Here is a 15,344-nt window from a genome sequence, read left to right as displayed (position 1 = left end):
TGGACGCGTCTCATCTGAAACAAATGCCGTTTCTGAAGAAAGATCTAGAGACGAATCGCGCCGGATATAGCATTTTATCTCACAACTCAGATAAGACCTTGAACCTTGAAAACAGAAGAGTCAAACTTTACCTCTCTAAGTTCTTGATCTAACCAAGAAATCCTCAAAAAACTGAAACCACAAATTACATTCCCGAAAAGTCGCAAATCAACTAATTGTTAAGTAAAATAAAATGTTGCTTGATTGTTTCATTTTAAAAATGTTAAACCTTGTAACCGTGTTATAGGTAGATATCCCTTGAAGAACTGATTTTCGAGTTATAAACGTTGCAGCTCTTCTTAAACAACGATTAAAGCGAGTATTTTTCCGCTTGAACGCCGAGGGGGAGGGTTCTACCAGAAAATCTTGGTGGAGAACAAAATCTGCGATTTTCCCTACCCATTTATGACCCGACCAAAAATTCGATACCCTATTTAAGACCTGACCCTTAAATCAATACCCTGTGTCAGACCTGCCTTATAATTAGATCCCTAGTTCAGACCGATACACTGTGGTCTTTTGCTGATGGTCTTATCGATAATGATGAAAAAGCAGAAAGAACGACTAAAGTGCAAAAACTATACCCTATTTGAGACCAAAATGGCCAAAATCGATACCCTATTTCTGAAAAAAACGGCTACAAAAAACATACCCTTTGGGAGTGACCCCCACCCACAAACTCGGGTTTGGTTCGCAGTCTAGACTCGAGTGGGTAGGCATATGAAGTTATATCACCCTCTGTAGATCGAGACGAATAAATTGTCTGGGAATTATAATCCATAATAACAACAACTTATCGTGTACCTTGAGCGGTTTACGCAGAACTAATTCGTTCCTGCTTTGCAAGTTCAATGGCGCGAGACGGAGTTAAGCCGTGAACACCTCACGAAAAAACGAAAGAAATGAAGATTCCAAACTGAACGCTGCAGGTGATGAAAGTTATCAACTCCTTCTTCATTTCCTGAGTTCATTTCAGCGACCGGGTAAAGTTATCATGCGAGATTTCCGAATCGAAAATGTTGCATCCACATATCTGCTTTAATCCTAATTTGTCCCGGCAATACCGCAAATACACAACGTAAATAAACGTCAATGTACCAAGCCGTAAATGGTATTCCTAAGGCCAAAAATAATGAATTGTGCAGTCTCAAGACACAGGTGAAACTAATTAACCACATCGCACCGGCACCAGAAATTACTCGCTGAATTTGGCATGAGAAACTTAAGAAAGCTTGACAAAAACAAAGATGAGGACAAAGAGCCTACGGTGCCAAACGCTTTCACACCACTGAAAAATCTTCCTATGGGGTATACACACTAGACACTTTCTAAGCCCTTACGATAATACTCGTGCATTTTACTAGTTCGGTCAATAATAACAAAAACACTCGTTTATGCAACGCCAAAATCTGCTAAGTTCTGTAGCGCTATCCAATGAGAACATTCTCATAAAATTAATAGAGATATAACACATAAATAAGGTCAAATACTGGGTCTGTTAAAGAGGGAATCCCACACAAGGTTGCGCAAATAAGCAGATGATCTCAAACATGACAACAAAAATACTTCAACGCCAGACGACACAGGTCAGTCTTATAAACAGTTGATTGTGCATCATGGAGAACTCTCTCACAGTCAAACGTTGAGTGGACTATTACGTAACGAGCGGGTTCCAACGGAAAGTGTGAAGTTATCAACCCCGGTTTCATTTCACGGCAGGAGTAAGGCTAATATCTATAACGCTAATTAACAGGTGACATAAAGATCGAGCTCATGAAAACTAGTCACTTGGATATACGACTTATCAATAAGAGTTCTCCAAACTGAAAGTATATTTTTTTGCTATCCATGCAAAGCGTGTTGTTTTCCATCTGCGGAGAACGCAAAAGTTTATAACGCCAAACTAATTCCTCTAGAAGAGAATGCTAATTTAATAAGCGATACATTTGGTTGAACTTGCGATGTTTCCGTACTGTAGACGAGAGAGCCCTTTCTAAAATTGTCCGCAGTGTTCGGTAGCGCGGTTTTGTTTTACATGTATTCAAAGAGACCTTTGATTCAGACCTTCTGGCAACCCAGAGAACGACATCATTGCTTCTAGATGTTTATTTCTTACCATTTCGAACTCTTTAAAGGTGTGTTTTGGTTCTAACTGCGGAATTTTCCCGTCTCGTAGCTTGCAGAAAACCACCGACACAAGACGCCATGTTTGTTTGGATTCTGCGATCAAAAAATTACTTTCTAGTAACTCCTAGAATATGCAAATGCAATCACCTACCCTGCGAGGGAGTTCATATGCCCCCTCACCTACCCCTACACGAGGTTAACAGATTTCTGTTACGGTCTTTTAGTGAGTACTACAATCATATTGTGTCCAACTGACAAAAATGTTGACTTTTATGAAGGTCACATTTTCGATCAGGAACTCGCTAGCATTTCGCTTACTTGAAGCAACCTTAGAAGTACTCCGTCTTTCGAACTTCGCACTAAAAACGAGGGTCTGATCACTGAATGTGACACTGTACATATTTCATGGGCTACGCTTGGCTGTCTTTCAAGGACAAAGAGATAAAAGGTACGAAAAACGGAAAACCGCACAAGGGAATTGAATTCTCTTATCTAGGAAAAACGATCCTTTCTAGTCTACCAAAAGGATATCTAAAGAAGGTAGGTCATCTAGGAATCATATTAAACAGAACTGAGTGATTATAGCAGCAGTTACAAGCAACAAAAAATACCGTTAATTTTGTCATATCGATGTATAGCGACTGAATCAGTCGCGAGCGTTGCGGCTTTCTTTCTTTGAGTGTTTTAACGAGTTCCTTTTACTATGTATTAAACGCACGTACTCACACGTAAACATACGCAAGTCTGGCCTAAAAACGTGTTCGACTCTTAAACTCAGTTAAACGTGCTCAGGCCAGTAAAACTATAAAAAGAACGTTTACTCTTCCGTTTGCGACAGCCAAAAACGTCAACGAGGCATATTTCCAAGAGCAGTTTAAGGACTTAGGACTCAGAATAACTCCTCTAATAAACGAATTTTAACTAGGTCACATCTCGTTTCTCATCGGTGAAAATTACTTTTTCCAATGACTGTCAATTTCCCCGCACGCCCATTACATCACTGGATTCAACCGTAAACGAGAAACGTCAAACTTTGTTGTGGAACTCGATGAATAGAAATAACTATATTCTGAGGAGTCAAAAGTGCTTATTTTGGTAATAATTCAACTGATTCTCATGAATTTCTGCATAGCATACATGTACGTTAGCAACAAAAATTCTGTTTCAGCATTTGCCTTAAAATTACTGTATTGTACGAAATCAATTCAGTTCACTCGCACTTTTACCTAGCGGAAGTCTACGCTTGCTCCTTCTGGGTTTTTGTTATAGGAAAAAACTCATGATCAATAACTGGACAGTTGCTATAAAAACTGACGAACGATACTGGTAATGTAACTCATCAAGTCAGTGCAACCAAAAGTCAATGCCCTATCAAGCAAAACAAGTGGCTACACACGTTCAAAAAGTCGTTTCAAAATCCCTCAGAAATCCCTTGTTATTTCCACGATTTTCTTCAGTTCAACACTGAGCTTATGGTTTCTTATGAGTGGCTTCCATATGATCTCTAGGAAGCTCAGCGATCGCCTCTTCAGCTGACATAGCGATCGTTGTGGCGACGGCCGCTGCAGTGCATGATCATTACCATCAGAGGAAACCACCCTTCGAAGATATAGCGAATGTTACCATGATAAACTGCGTCACTGTTTGATCCAGGTCCTCTCGGGCATTTTTTTTATGCTGTAACGATCGTGGCCATTATGTAGGACATTGATTAGCGACGATCTCAGCATTTTTACTTATCATAAAGAAACCGTTCAGAATTGGAATATGGAATTTCGACATGCTTATTGCTCTCATCAAGGTCTCATAAGGTGACATAAGTCTCATGTGGTTATCACGCGCTTTACTGACAACGGAGGCGTGATTAAAATACCTTTTTTAGAATAATTTTCCCCCGCTCTTCCCTGAAATGACGTAGCCTGTGATGCAACTTGTAGCGCAAAGCAGAGTAAATTCACAAATCTCGAGCAATTGTCGCGACTTGTCGCGACCAGGAAACAGAAATCGAAGAGGTTGCAAATATCGATTGAAATATTGAGGAAAAATTTCCGACAAACTCTACAGCCTCAGTCTTACGAGCTGTCACGCGCGCGACACTCCACAAGGATTTCCCTTTCCTTAGCAGTTGAATTTTTCAATGTCCTGGCGACAAACAAATCGACAATAGTTTAATAAAGCTGTGGTCGATTGGCTTCATTAAACAACAGAATTGTAAGAAAAAAATGTTAATATTGTAATGTAATATCGTAATATTGTATTGTTTGGTGGTTGTAATAATAATAATAATAATAATAATAATAATAATATTAACAATAATAATAATAATATTTTAAAATAAAAATAAAAATAATAGAGTTTCCCGTGGTCTATACTCTTTGATTGAAAACTGGATCACTGGGTAATGTAATTCAAGAGTTTCCATCGGCTTGTCATCACATATCCAACGCGCGCTCGCGGAATAATAGGGAGTTTAAGAAACCACGACGGCGACGCCGAGGACGACGTCGGTTAAAAAATGAACTTATATTTTACCTACGAATCTTGCGATACCCTAAAGTCATTTAGTTTTTTTGTCACTGTCAAAACTACCTCGAAACTGAATATGGAACACAGTGTTAAATTGGGAATATAAATTTACAAAATTAGCCGTTGTCGTTCACATTCTCCAGGCAACGCAGAATTTGGTCATTTCATGTTGTTGTTCTGCACAGGACGGCAAAGAAATGTACCAAGAATTATAACGCACGTGCAAAGCCATTGTTCTGCTCATTAAATCTTGTTTCGCGACGTTCCCGTTGCCGTTGCCGTCGTTGTTTTCTTAAACTCCCTAATAGGCGATTTGTATGACGGCGTCATTTGACTACAACTACCAGAATCCTTCACTTTTTCTGTTTCTTATGCTAATTGGGGTAATTGTTATCTAAACCCCACTGGGAATTCAATTAAATAATAAAGAAAAAACGAAAGAAATTCTGGTAGTTGTAGTCAAATGACGACAACGCGCACATCTGCTACTGTTAATTATTCTTGGGCATCATATATCGCACACCAAAGCATTAATTTTAGCAGAGTTGGTTAAATTTGAATGAAGGACTACCGTTTTTTCCCTTTGATGGTCTGCTTTTGCCAAAATCGTCTGTTCAAGTAGATTTCTAAACGACTTTGTCGTCAGTAACCACGACCAATCGTGTGGTACGATTAAAATTAAAAAGAGACGACAAAACACGAGTTTAATATATTGCTAGCTTCGCAGACGTGCAAGACGAACCAAACCTCTGCTGCGATTTGCTCCCCGAGCAGGTAAGATGGGGTTATCTTGTCAGTTCGCTATCAACGTTAGCCAAAAGTACTGGACTCTTACATGTTTCATGTTTCATGTTTCATACCGGTATGTCGATTCAGCGCGTCCAGGCCGAGTTCTGTTCAACCTACTCCTCCTTGAGCAGATGATTTTTCACGTAATCTTACGCCCTCCGCCCACTGATCACACAAAGAACGGCTGCGTAGGAGGCACAGGGTTCCTACAGACAACGTTTCATCAAAACAGCTGTTAAAACATCAAGCAAACTACTGACCTCAAACGTGAATCGCCACTGATAGCCAAGCGTCCTGATTCGTACAGTCTCTAGCATTCCTGTATACCTCAACTGTCGAATAACCAAGTCACAATCGAATGTCATAGGTGCCTAAAAACAAGGGTGGCATGGTTAACCAAATTTCAAAATCAATACGAATCAATAAAAGAATAAGAATGGGTATAGAGTGTTTTTACATGACGTCATGGCAGCCATATTGGTGTGCCAAACCATTCCTGTGGGATTTGAGTATTTTCAAGTAAACTCTTTTTTTCTGTTCCAATAAATTTGCATGGCTGGGGGCCACGTGAGTGAAAACACTCTACAGAATTTCAATCAGTGAGCAGTATTATTATTGAGCATTTCCTTACCTTTTCCGCGTTAGATCTGATGCAGCGAACAAAGAATGGCTGGGCCTCTTCCAGGATTTCCACGAGGCGGATAAGAGAGGACTGAAAGAAAAATACGAAAATAACACCACACTAAATACCATCACATTACGGTTGACTCACAAATAAAAACGACCTCTTTTCAACGGCCACAGCTGTACGCCGAACCTCTCTCACCTACTGAAACCTCTTCATACCCCCCCCCCCCCCCCCACTTCTTGTTCGTTTGTTTCTTTGTTTGTTTCGGCTAAAACGAACATTAAGTATACACCACGGGTACGTAATATTACTGCTGCAAACTGTCATAATTTTACTTGATTAAATGTAAGATACTTCACAAACTTTGACGTTTTGCAACTCAGCTCACAAAAGTCGGTTTAATCTCAAAACTTTGAAAATTCCTGTTAGAGCTCTGTATGTAGTAAACATCTCTTTCTATATCTGAACACGTCAAAATTCCCTCTGTTCTCTCCTTCTTCATTAAGGAAAAACATCGTTGAGATTACAGTGACCCCAAATGTTTCTTCCAGCCTTCAACTGTATAAACTCAGCGGTGTTAAATTACTTCAAATTTCTCCGATTTTTATTTAAAAAGTCAATTTTTCCTGACTCAAAATAACATACCCTGACTTTTCCCTTTCAAGAACTATTTTTTCTGTTCTCCTGACCTGTGACAACTCTTACTACTGAATAAAAACCAACCTGGAACTGAGCGCTGACTGTAGGCGGGTTTTTGGGTGTGCCTTTGCCTCGCTGCATTGTTCTAAACAGGTAATCAAACGTCCGAACAGTCATGTCTCGTTTGGTTTCCAGACCTTGACGAATCTTGGATAGAGGCTACAAAAATCAAATACACCACAAATAAATTACAAAATAAACTCGAAGCCTAGAAGATTTAGAAAGCAAATCTCCAACAAGATCGATTGGGGCAGAACTAAAGAAGGGATTTAGTAAAATTACATCATTGAAGGAGATCGTTGAGCTAGGTAGATTTTATTAAAACAAGCAGAATGTACGGCGACATTAACTGCGTTCTAACCTTGGTTGTCTGTTTGTTACTTTGCATTCTCCTGAAAACAAAACAATCAACAACGAATGAGATGACACGGTAAATGAGAACTTATGCAGTCTTGGTTCGAGTGTTCCGTCGTGTTCTATAAATCCTCGCTGAAGGAGCCGAACAGTTTTCGGTTCCTAATCTTCCAATCAGAAATAGCCTAAACAGACTGAAACTGTTCACGTGACCTCGTCGCCATGACGATACGTCACTTTACTTAGCAACTACAGCTGCAAATAGCACGTGATCAAGCCCTAGGCGTTGCACCCATCTGCCTACGTCACTTACTAATACCATCCTCAGAATAAAAGGAATGGAATGTTAAACAAACCTGATAACTCTGGAAGCTTTTCTGAAGAGATTTGCTGTTTCGCTGTTTGAAATACCAGGCGCTTCTTCGGAATCAAACATGTTCAACCTAAGACAAAAAAGTATACAATAAAAATGTTGCTTCAGGCAACTGCGCTTTGAATTTAAGCATGGCTTGAAAGAGAACCAAGAAAAGACAGCATTCTGCGCGTGTCAGATGTAAAACAGATTTAAATCAGTTCATTTTAAAGCAACATTCTTTCTGGTATATCATAGGAAAAACGAATTTTTTTTCAGTTATATATTCTCTATCCGCCAGGCAGAGCATTTAACTGAAGTATGTGCCTTATGAGAGTACAGAGGACGCGAAAGGCGTCATTTCGCCCGCAAGTGTCTTCAAAATAAGATTTCTTTTCGATTTTTCTGAAGAAAATAAGTGTTGCTACATTGCAAAACTGACAACAAGCTATAACGGAGCATTGCCCTATTTGAAAGCACTTAGACAAATAGCAACAAAAGCAATTAAAGACTAGAGTGTAGAAAAACGTCGCTCACCTGGCATGTGCTTTCTTCAACACTTCTTTCGCGCCCTACCCACTAACTTGCTTTCTTTATACCGGAGAGCGTTGAACCTTTTTATAGGGGCCTGTTCATTGCTTCGAATACATTACTCACGAAGGGTTCACGAAAATAAATGTATAAAATTCTTTACAGTGAGGACACTCGAACCATTAACACTTAAAACACTTTTCTGCATTTTCTTTTTCTTTTTTTAGGGACTATAAAATGAGGGCTCTTCATATTAACAAGAGTATTTAGCGTTTTTACACGGCAAAACGCTAATGTTATACAATACATAAATAGGCTACATTCTATAGTCACACATGGTTCGATCCAATGCCTTCTTCCCTGTAACAGTCCCATTAGAAACTAGAATTTAGTTCTGGCTGACAAACTAAGACAACCCTTTTTCTATCGAAATTTACAACAAAAAAATTTAAATCGATTAGATTTTCTTTTTTCGTGTGTCCTGTCTATCTATTTTCTCTCAACAATAGACGCTGATTAGACACTCGGACACCTGGAATCTCAAGAGTTTCCAAATTCCTGCCGTGGTTTCATTTTTAAAAAATCATGAAGTGGTGTGACACATACCTTGAGCTCTTGATCAACTGGAATACAAAAAAAAAGAATATTGAATGTTGTTAGCAATTTTCACCAAATAAGGCAAGTTTACTTTTTCCTTAATTAATGTTCAGGAAATTGCACAAACTCGTGACGCAGGCTGCTTGGCTTCTATTTAACTCTATAATGCGCTCCCGCAACTTATGTCGCACTCATTACTCAGTTACGATGAACTCGAACTGGCCAATTGTGGCACCTGTAATTTAAACATTTCGAATATACAAAAATAACTGCATTAGATTTATAATGGTTGAAAAACTTTGCCGGGAGGCTTCGCTTGTGCACAATATAACAAGCATCAGCAAAATTTGAAGTGCTAACTTCTTCCTTGCGTGTAAAATATAATTTGTATAAACAGAAATAAAGTTCTTACACTTCCTCTCTTTTTTCCACCTTGACTTGCTAAACGATCATTTGCTTTACCACCTTAAAAAAAAACAGACCGTAGTTCAAGTAAATCATTACAAAAAGTAGTGGGAGGGAAGCGATAAGTGGTAAAGGTTGGCCTCTTCTTTCGTTTTGTGAACTCAGAAGAGACAGTTATATTAACAGTGCTTCTTAATACCCGGGAGTACAGGAAGGAACCGGCGAACTACTGGAGGAAACTTGGCAAAAGTGCTACAAGGTTAACTGCGATTGACTATTCCATCTACAGCATACTGGACACCGAAATTCACTCTCCAAACCCTCACCAACAATACGCAAAGTTTTTCAATCGGCAGAGCTGCTACTTTTGTTCTGGGAAACTAGCTTTGAAAACAAATCTGACACGCTGTATGTAACTTACAAATAGAACCCAGAATCTGAATGTATCAAATTGTTGTCCCTCCAGTTAAATAATGTTTTAATTTTTTTTTTTTTTTTTGGCAGTAGCATTAGCAAATAATTTTTCTCTTACTTAAACGATGCTCTCTACCAGCCATCTTAAAAGCATGCACAGCTTTGAAGAATGACCGGACAATTGACCATCTGTACACAGCCACCGGATCAGCTCCTACGAAAGAAAAACAAAATAATGAGAAGACATTCGCGTGACAGGCTCCAATGCTGCGGTTATATTGAGAGGAGTCGTTGCGTGACAAATACGGGATGTGTCTAGACAAAGTTTAAAAGTTTCCTTTTTAAGACTGTTACCGCAAGTACATATGCACCTGTAGACGCACGGATGGAAAAGCCTTATCACTCACCAAGCAAGTCTCTCACAAATCTGGAATCACTGTTCTTGAGAACACTCAAAATGTCTGGTCTCATAAGGTCTCTGTTTTTGTCTAAAAATCCCTGCAAGAAAGATGCTAGACATTTCATTATATTCCCAATATTTCGCACAACCTCCAATATACATGTTATTGTACATCAAATTAAATTCCTTATCAAACACAAATAAACGGACAGGCCAGTTCCTGTTACTTCAAATATCGAGGTACTCGATATCTCTAAAATTATCACTGAAAATATAAAGGAGGGCAGTTTATTTAGACACTTCGAGAGAGTACTAATATAGAACTACTGAGCGGCTACATTAATCATTTAATTCCCAAGAGCTATCAACATATAATTTTTCCTTACAAAGTCTTTTGAATTTTCACTACGCTATTACGAAGAAAGGTTTTGAGAATATGAAAATCACCACGAAGAAGATAATGATATTATCTTGATCTACTGCCAAATTCTCAGCACTAACCTTAATGCATCAGCCAATTCCAGCAGTGCCCATTTCCCCCCCCCTCCCCCTCCCCCCCGCCCCCGGGCAACCGCGGGGCATTTGTTCGCGTTGTCAGTCCCGGGAGTGGGGCATCCGCAATTTTATCGCGGCCCGGTGGCTGGGCATTTGTGTACCCCGAGGCGATCCCCGGGCATTTGACACACGTGTTTTCGAAAGTGCCATGGATATGTTCATCGGGAAAGACGAGGCGTTATTCGAACAATGGCTCGTCCGTCAGGGACTAGAGAAACTTGCAGATGTTTTTAAAGGTATGTTTTCTCAATTTTAGATATTTCTTCATTACTTGAAAGCATATAAATATAAGTGACAAGGTGAACTATATTTTGTTTATCACAAAACAATCACTGACATGAACACGACTATTCCGTATATCGCATTCAAAACTAGCCTAGCATTTTTTAAATTCATGAAAGTGGAGTTAAAATACTTAAGGTTTGCGAATTCAAATGATGCGATCTTCAAGACAGATCTTGCAAGCTTAAAATGTAATTCATCATCATTTAATGATAATTGTTTTATTGTAAACATTGTTAACGGGATTGTCGTTATCCTAGTCGAAATATTCAAAACAAATGGTTGTTACACAACAAAGTATTTAATGTCACACTATCCTCCAGCAAACTGTTAAAAACAAAATATAAAGAAATATATAAATAATCAGAATCAACTAACACGTCCTGTTGTCGTTACCGTTGCATTAGAATACCGAACAGTTGAACGTTTTATTAACTGATTAACAAAAAAAACTGCAGAGGTGTTGGAAGGCGACGATCCCGGGGGCGGGGTATTTGCCCTCTTTCTGCTTCCCAACCCCTGGGCATTTAGACAGCTTATGTGTCCCCACCCCGGTTAATTTGCCCATTTTTTTAAAAAAATGCTTATGCCCGGGGTTTAGTCTGGGGGGCGGGGGGGATGGGAACTGCTGGAATTGACTGACCCATAAAAGAAACATGGGTTATCAAGTTTGGAGAATTGATACTTCAAGAACAGCAGACTAACCTCGATGTTATACTTGACACTTCCTGCGTAATGCTTGATGACAAACGCTTGTTGTATGAGAGACTGCTCATAATACTTGTGACCTGAATGGTTCTTGTCCAGTTTGGCCAACAGAGAATTTTCTGTGGCTCCAGGAAAACTGAGCAAAGAAGGTAAATATTCTGGTTAACTATAGACTATTTATGTTCCCTTTATTGGAATTAATTGTATTGCAACAATGTATTTCCTGGGAGTAGGGTGGGGGATTCTATAAGACCAAAAAATTTAAAGAAACCTATGAAGCTCAATTGCAATTTCCAGAGAAGTGGGGGTCTTAGAAAAAAAAAACCCTTCCCAGGGGAGGTATAGATAATTTCTGGAACTACACACTAAAACAAATGTTCATGGGCAGATATTCCAGATGTCTGTCCAGACTCAGTAGACTAACCTACTCTCTTCATCAATCAGGTTTAGCAGGCCTGTTGGTCGGCCTGAGATCAAGTCCAGGCAGGCTGCATTGTCCACAAAGTCTACACTCCTCCACTCGATACCTTCGGAAATGTACTCATCCTGGAAAGCACAAATTTAAGTATGTCCATAAAGCATATATGTTGTATATGTTGTCTACAGTTTTTGTTTTACCAGCTTTTTTAAGTACAAAGTCCAATTCACCAAATTGCTCCTCACAGAATCAGCAGAGTATCATAAGAGATAGCTAAGGGAATAACATGTAACCAAATGGTAACCAAAGAAAATTTGCCTTGTCTAGAGACATCCAACTACAGTGGAATCCCAATTTCTCGAACCCTCACTTTTTTCTACCTCCCGATAACTCGAACCAAAAGTCATTTCCCTCCCTCAGTAGAACACCGTAATTTTACCCCCGATTTCTCGAACTACCCGATTTTTCAAAACAATTTCGTTTCCCTTGGAGGTTCGAAACATCGGGATTCCACCGTGGTTATTGTGACCAGTAAGAGAAGTTTGAATGTTGATGGGCAATTAGTCCTCAGTATATCTTAACCATTGTTTCAAATATTTTGTCATAGATAACTTGTTTTCTCCAGCATATCTGCACAGAATTCTACATTCAATATGTCAGTAGAAAACTAGGTGCATGCAGATTCTTAAGAAAATTATGATTTGGTAGCTCAACTGGCCAAGGTAGATTCTCTGCATAGTCTCCACTTGTCAACGCCATCTTAAATTTTGCACGAGATTGCAATCGTTGTCAGACGCTTTCAAACTGTAGATTAAAAGCTCGCACATACTCAACTCATGTTAATGTCCCTTAAGCTAGTTTTATTCTTTACTCTTTACTGTGTTTTTTCTACCTTAGTCAATTTAACAAATCGAAAGTGGTTAGGCGTTGTCTGTACTTTTATCGACAATGAAATGCGTCATCACAGTGGTTAAATTTTTTTTTTTTTTTTTCAGGGCGTGACCAAGAACGTAACACATTGACGCAAGCAGCGTTGCCTGGACTCTTATCGACAACGGCAAATTAGCCAATCAGATTGCTAGATGAATAGCAATTGTGTTAAAATTTTCTTCTGAGGTTTTCCTGAGTTTGAAGGTAACTTTGTATGTCACATACCTTGACATAGCCCCTTTATTGCTTAAGTCATTACAACAAACTCACCTGCTCCAGTTTAAAGACATGTTTGTTAAAGTAGAATTGAAGCTTCTCATTGGCAAAGTTGATGCAGAATTGTTCAAAGCTGTTATGCTGGTAATCTTCAAATCCAAAAATGTCCAGAACTCCTATAGAGCATCCCTGAAATCACCAAGCAGTGGTGCTTCTTAATTCCTTCACAAAAATGTAACTTTTCGACTTTGATTTGAGCATGAAATTGAACAAACCACTTTAATCCTTACATTCCTGTTTTTCCCACATTTTTCTCTGTTTACAATAAGTTTGTTCCTTTGCAGGTTTGAACATTAAATCTTGTTGAAAGACAAACTGCATTTCCAAAGTATAATGAAAAATACAATAATCATCTTCGCAGTGAAAAAAAAACGATACATTTGCGTGTATTTTCATTGAACTCTTGTCTTGTGACCACTGATGTTGCTAAATTAACGTTTCAAGATTTCTGCCATGCAACGAATATAAAAGTTCTATCAGTGACCTATTCCTTCAAATAATTGCCGTACCTCTACAACGGTGGATTTTTTCATAGCCAGTGCATGGTTCACTTGTAATACAATCCAGTCAAACAAGGTGCCGTACAAGGCTTTGGCCATTGCATCTCTGGTGGCTATGGCCTAAACCAAAGGAAAAAAAAAAGTCTGTTAAGAAGAAGTTGGAACTGCTTTATATCCTTGGAGAACAACAGAACTGCAAACTTGGTCCCATATATTTGTACAAATACATTCCCTGGGTCGCTCTGCACTTAAGCTTATCAAAATGCCTTAGTTTAAGTTTATAGGGGTGAGGGTAGACATAGTTCAGATCTGTTATATACTTGAAATATCATGCACACAGAAAGTTCACGTAAAAAGGTCACACAGACATAAATTGCAAGTTACTAAGTGCTAGCCAGCTCTTTTTTGTGTCAAGAGGAAGTTACATCAAAGAATTCAAACTCAGGACTTGAAAAAAGTGTTGTTCAGTTGTCTGGATCAAGGAGATTTTCCTTTCTCATTCTCACTTGCCTGATGGAAAAAAGATCAGGTATACTAAGTCATCTGCCATCTATATCATTAAAAGAGCAATTTAAGACCTGCCCAGGGCAAGTTTGCATTATTTGAGAGCTAGTTGTACTTGTCCCAAGGGGAAGCTGGAATAATAAAACTCACCTCTTCATACTTGTAGGGTACAATAAACTGTTCATTTCTGGTTTTAGTTTTCTTGGTTGTCAAGACCCCGACAAGATTATGGCGAGTCACCTGTATGTAATGGGTTACACAAAACTTGTCAATACCAGAATTGTCAAGTGAGTTAAATCCTTGGTTACCTAATTTTTGATCTAACCCTACATATCGTTTTTCTTCTTTAATAAAGCCACTCACCATGAGAAGATCACACACAATGTTGATAGTGAAATCCTCACTGTCCTTGATGGTTGCTTCTTCGTGACCTGGTCTCTACAGAGAAAAACAATGTGTTGTTCCAGAAAATATCCATACCTCCCCCATGGAAGGGATTTTTTCTAAGACCCCCCACCCCTCTGGAAATTCCAACAAAGCTTCACACATTTCTTTAAATTTTTTGGTCTTACAGAACCCCCCACCCCCCAGGGAAATTCCAATCCCTTCTGTGGGGGGGGTATGGATATTTTCTGGACCTGCACAATTGATAGTGCGAATACAAGTGAGACACAATGTGTTTTATTAGGAAGTGATCTCATCCACTTAAAAAGCTATAAATTAAGAAGAAAATCATACCCGTGAAAAGTTTATGTTTCCGATGCGAAGAACAGCAGACAAAATGCTAAAAATTCTGTCCATAAACAAAGAAAATCAATGTATCAAGTACGTATATCTTATTACATTCAGTAAAAGAAAACATCCATATATTATGTATGGTAATATAATGTAACAACAGTAGAACCCTGCCATTTCAAACTCGCAGGGGAATCGAAAAATACTGTAGTTTGAAATACCAAGAGTTCAAAATAGGTGATAGTAAATCACTGAAGAACATAACCGAGGGAAATGGTTTTGAGTTCGAAATAATGGGGAATTCAAAATAACCGAGTTCAAATAACCAGGGTCTAACTGTATTTGAACTGAAGCAAAAAGATTCAGAGACATCTATTCAGTGATTATTACAGTCATGCATGCGACTTAGACAGTTGTAATTCCACCCCATGATTTCTTTAAATAGACACATTTTAGGGATTAAAGGGATAACCAAAATACTATTCAGATTCCCTACTGATATGTTTTCTCTAAATCAACCCACTTCTGTGGTACCTGTTCATCATTCTCAGAAACCCCTCTGAGATTTCTGAGAA

The 15,344-nt window shown here is 38.8% G+C and overlaps 1 protein-coding gene across 1 annotated transcript in view; it reads right to left on the bottom strand.

The window, feature by feature from the left end:
* The window catches only part of LOC145482564 (unconventional myosin-IXb-like), a 54,612-nt gene that overhangs the window by 25,404 nt on the left and 13,864 nt on the right, over positions 1 to 15,344 (bottom strand). Inside the window, exons 7-22 of the mRNA XM_081461154.1 lie at positions 14,773 to 14,827; positions 14,398 to 14,472; positions 14,185 to 14,274; positions 13,540 to 13,650; positions 13,025 to 13,159; positions 11,831 to 11,952; positions 11,404 to 11,542; positions 9,869 to 9,959; positions 9,580 to 9,675; positions 9,055 to 9,107; positions 8,652 to 8,668; positions 7,519 to 7,605; positions 7,170 to 7,200; positions 6,833 to 6,967; positions 6,113 to 6,193; positions 5,742 to 5,852 (exon numbers count right to left, since the gene is read on the bottom strand). Of these exons, the coding sequence (XP_081317280.1) occupies positions 5,742 to 5,852; positions 6,113 to 6,193; positions 6,833 to 6,967; positions 7,170 to 7,200; positions 7,519 to 7,605; positions 8,652 to 8,668; positions 9,055 to 9,107; positions 9,580 to 9,675; positions 9,869 to 9,959; positions 11,404 to 11,542; positions 11,831 to 11,952; positions 13,025 to 13,159; positions 13,540 to 13,650; positions 14,185 to 14,274; positions 14,398 to 14,472; positions 14,773 to 14,827 (1,429 nt within the window). The remainder of the gene's footprint in view (positions 1 to 5,741; positions 5,853 to 6,112; positions 6,194 to 6,832; positions 6,968 to 7,169; positions 7,201 to 7,518; positions 7,606 to 8,651; positions 8,669 to 9,054; positions 9,108 to 9,579; positions 9,676 to 9,868; positions 9,960 to 11,403; positions 11,543 to 11,830; positions 11,953 to 13,024; positions 13,160 to 13,539; positions 13,651 to 14,184; positions 14,275 to 14,397; positions 14,473 to 14,772; positions 14,828 to 15,344) is intronic.

The sequence above is a fragment of the Orbicella franksi genome, chromosome 3, assembly GCF_964199315.1.
Source record: "Orbicella franksi chromosome 3, jaOrbFran1.1, whole genome shotgun sequence".
Classification (NCBI taxonomy): Eukaryota; Metazoa; Cnidaria; class Anthozoa; order Scleractinia; family Merulinidae; genus Orbicella; species Orbicella franksi.
Note: the sequence above shows the minus strand (reverse complement) of the source record. Positions and strands in the feature narration are given on the sequence as shown.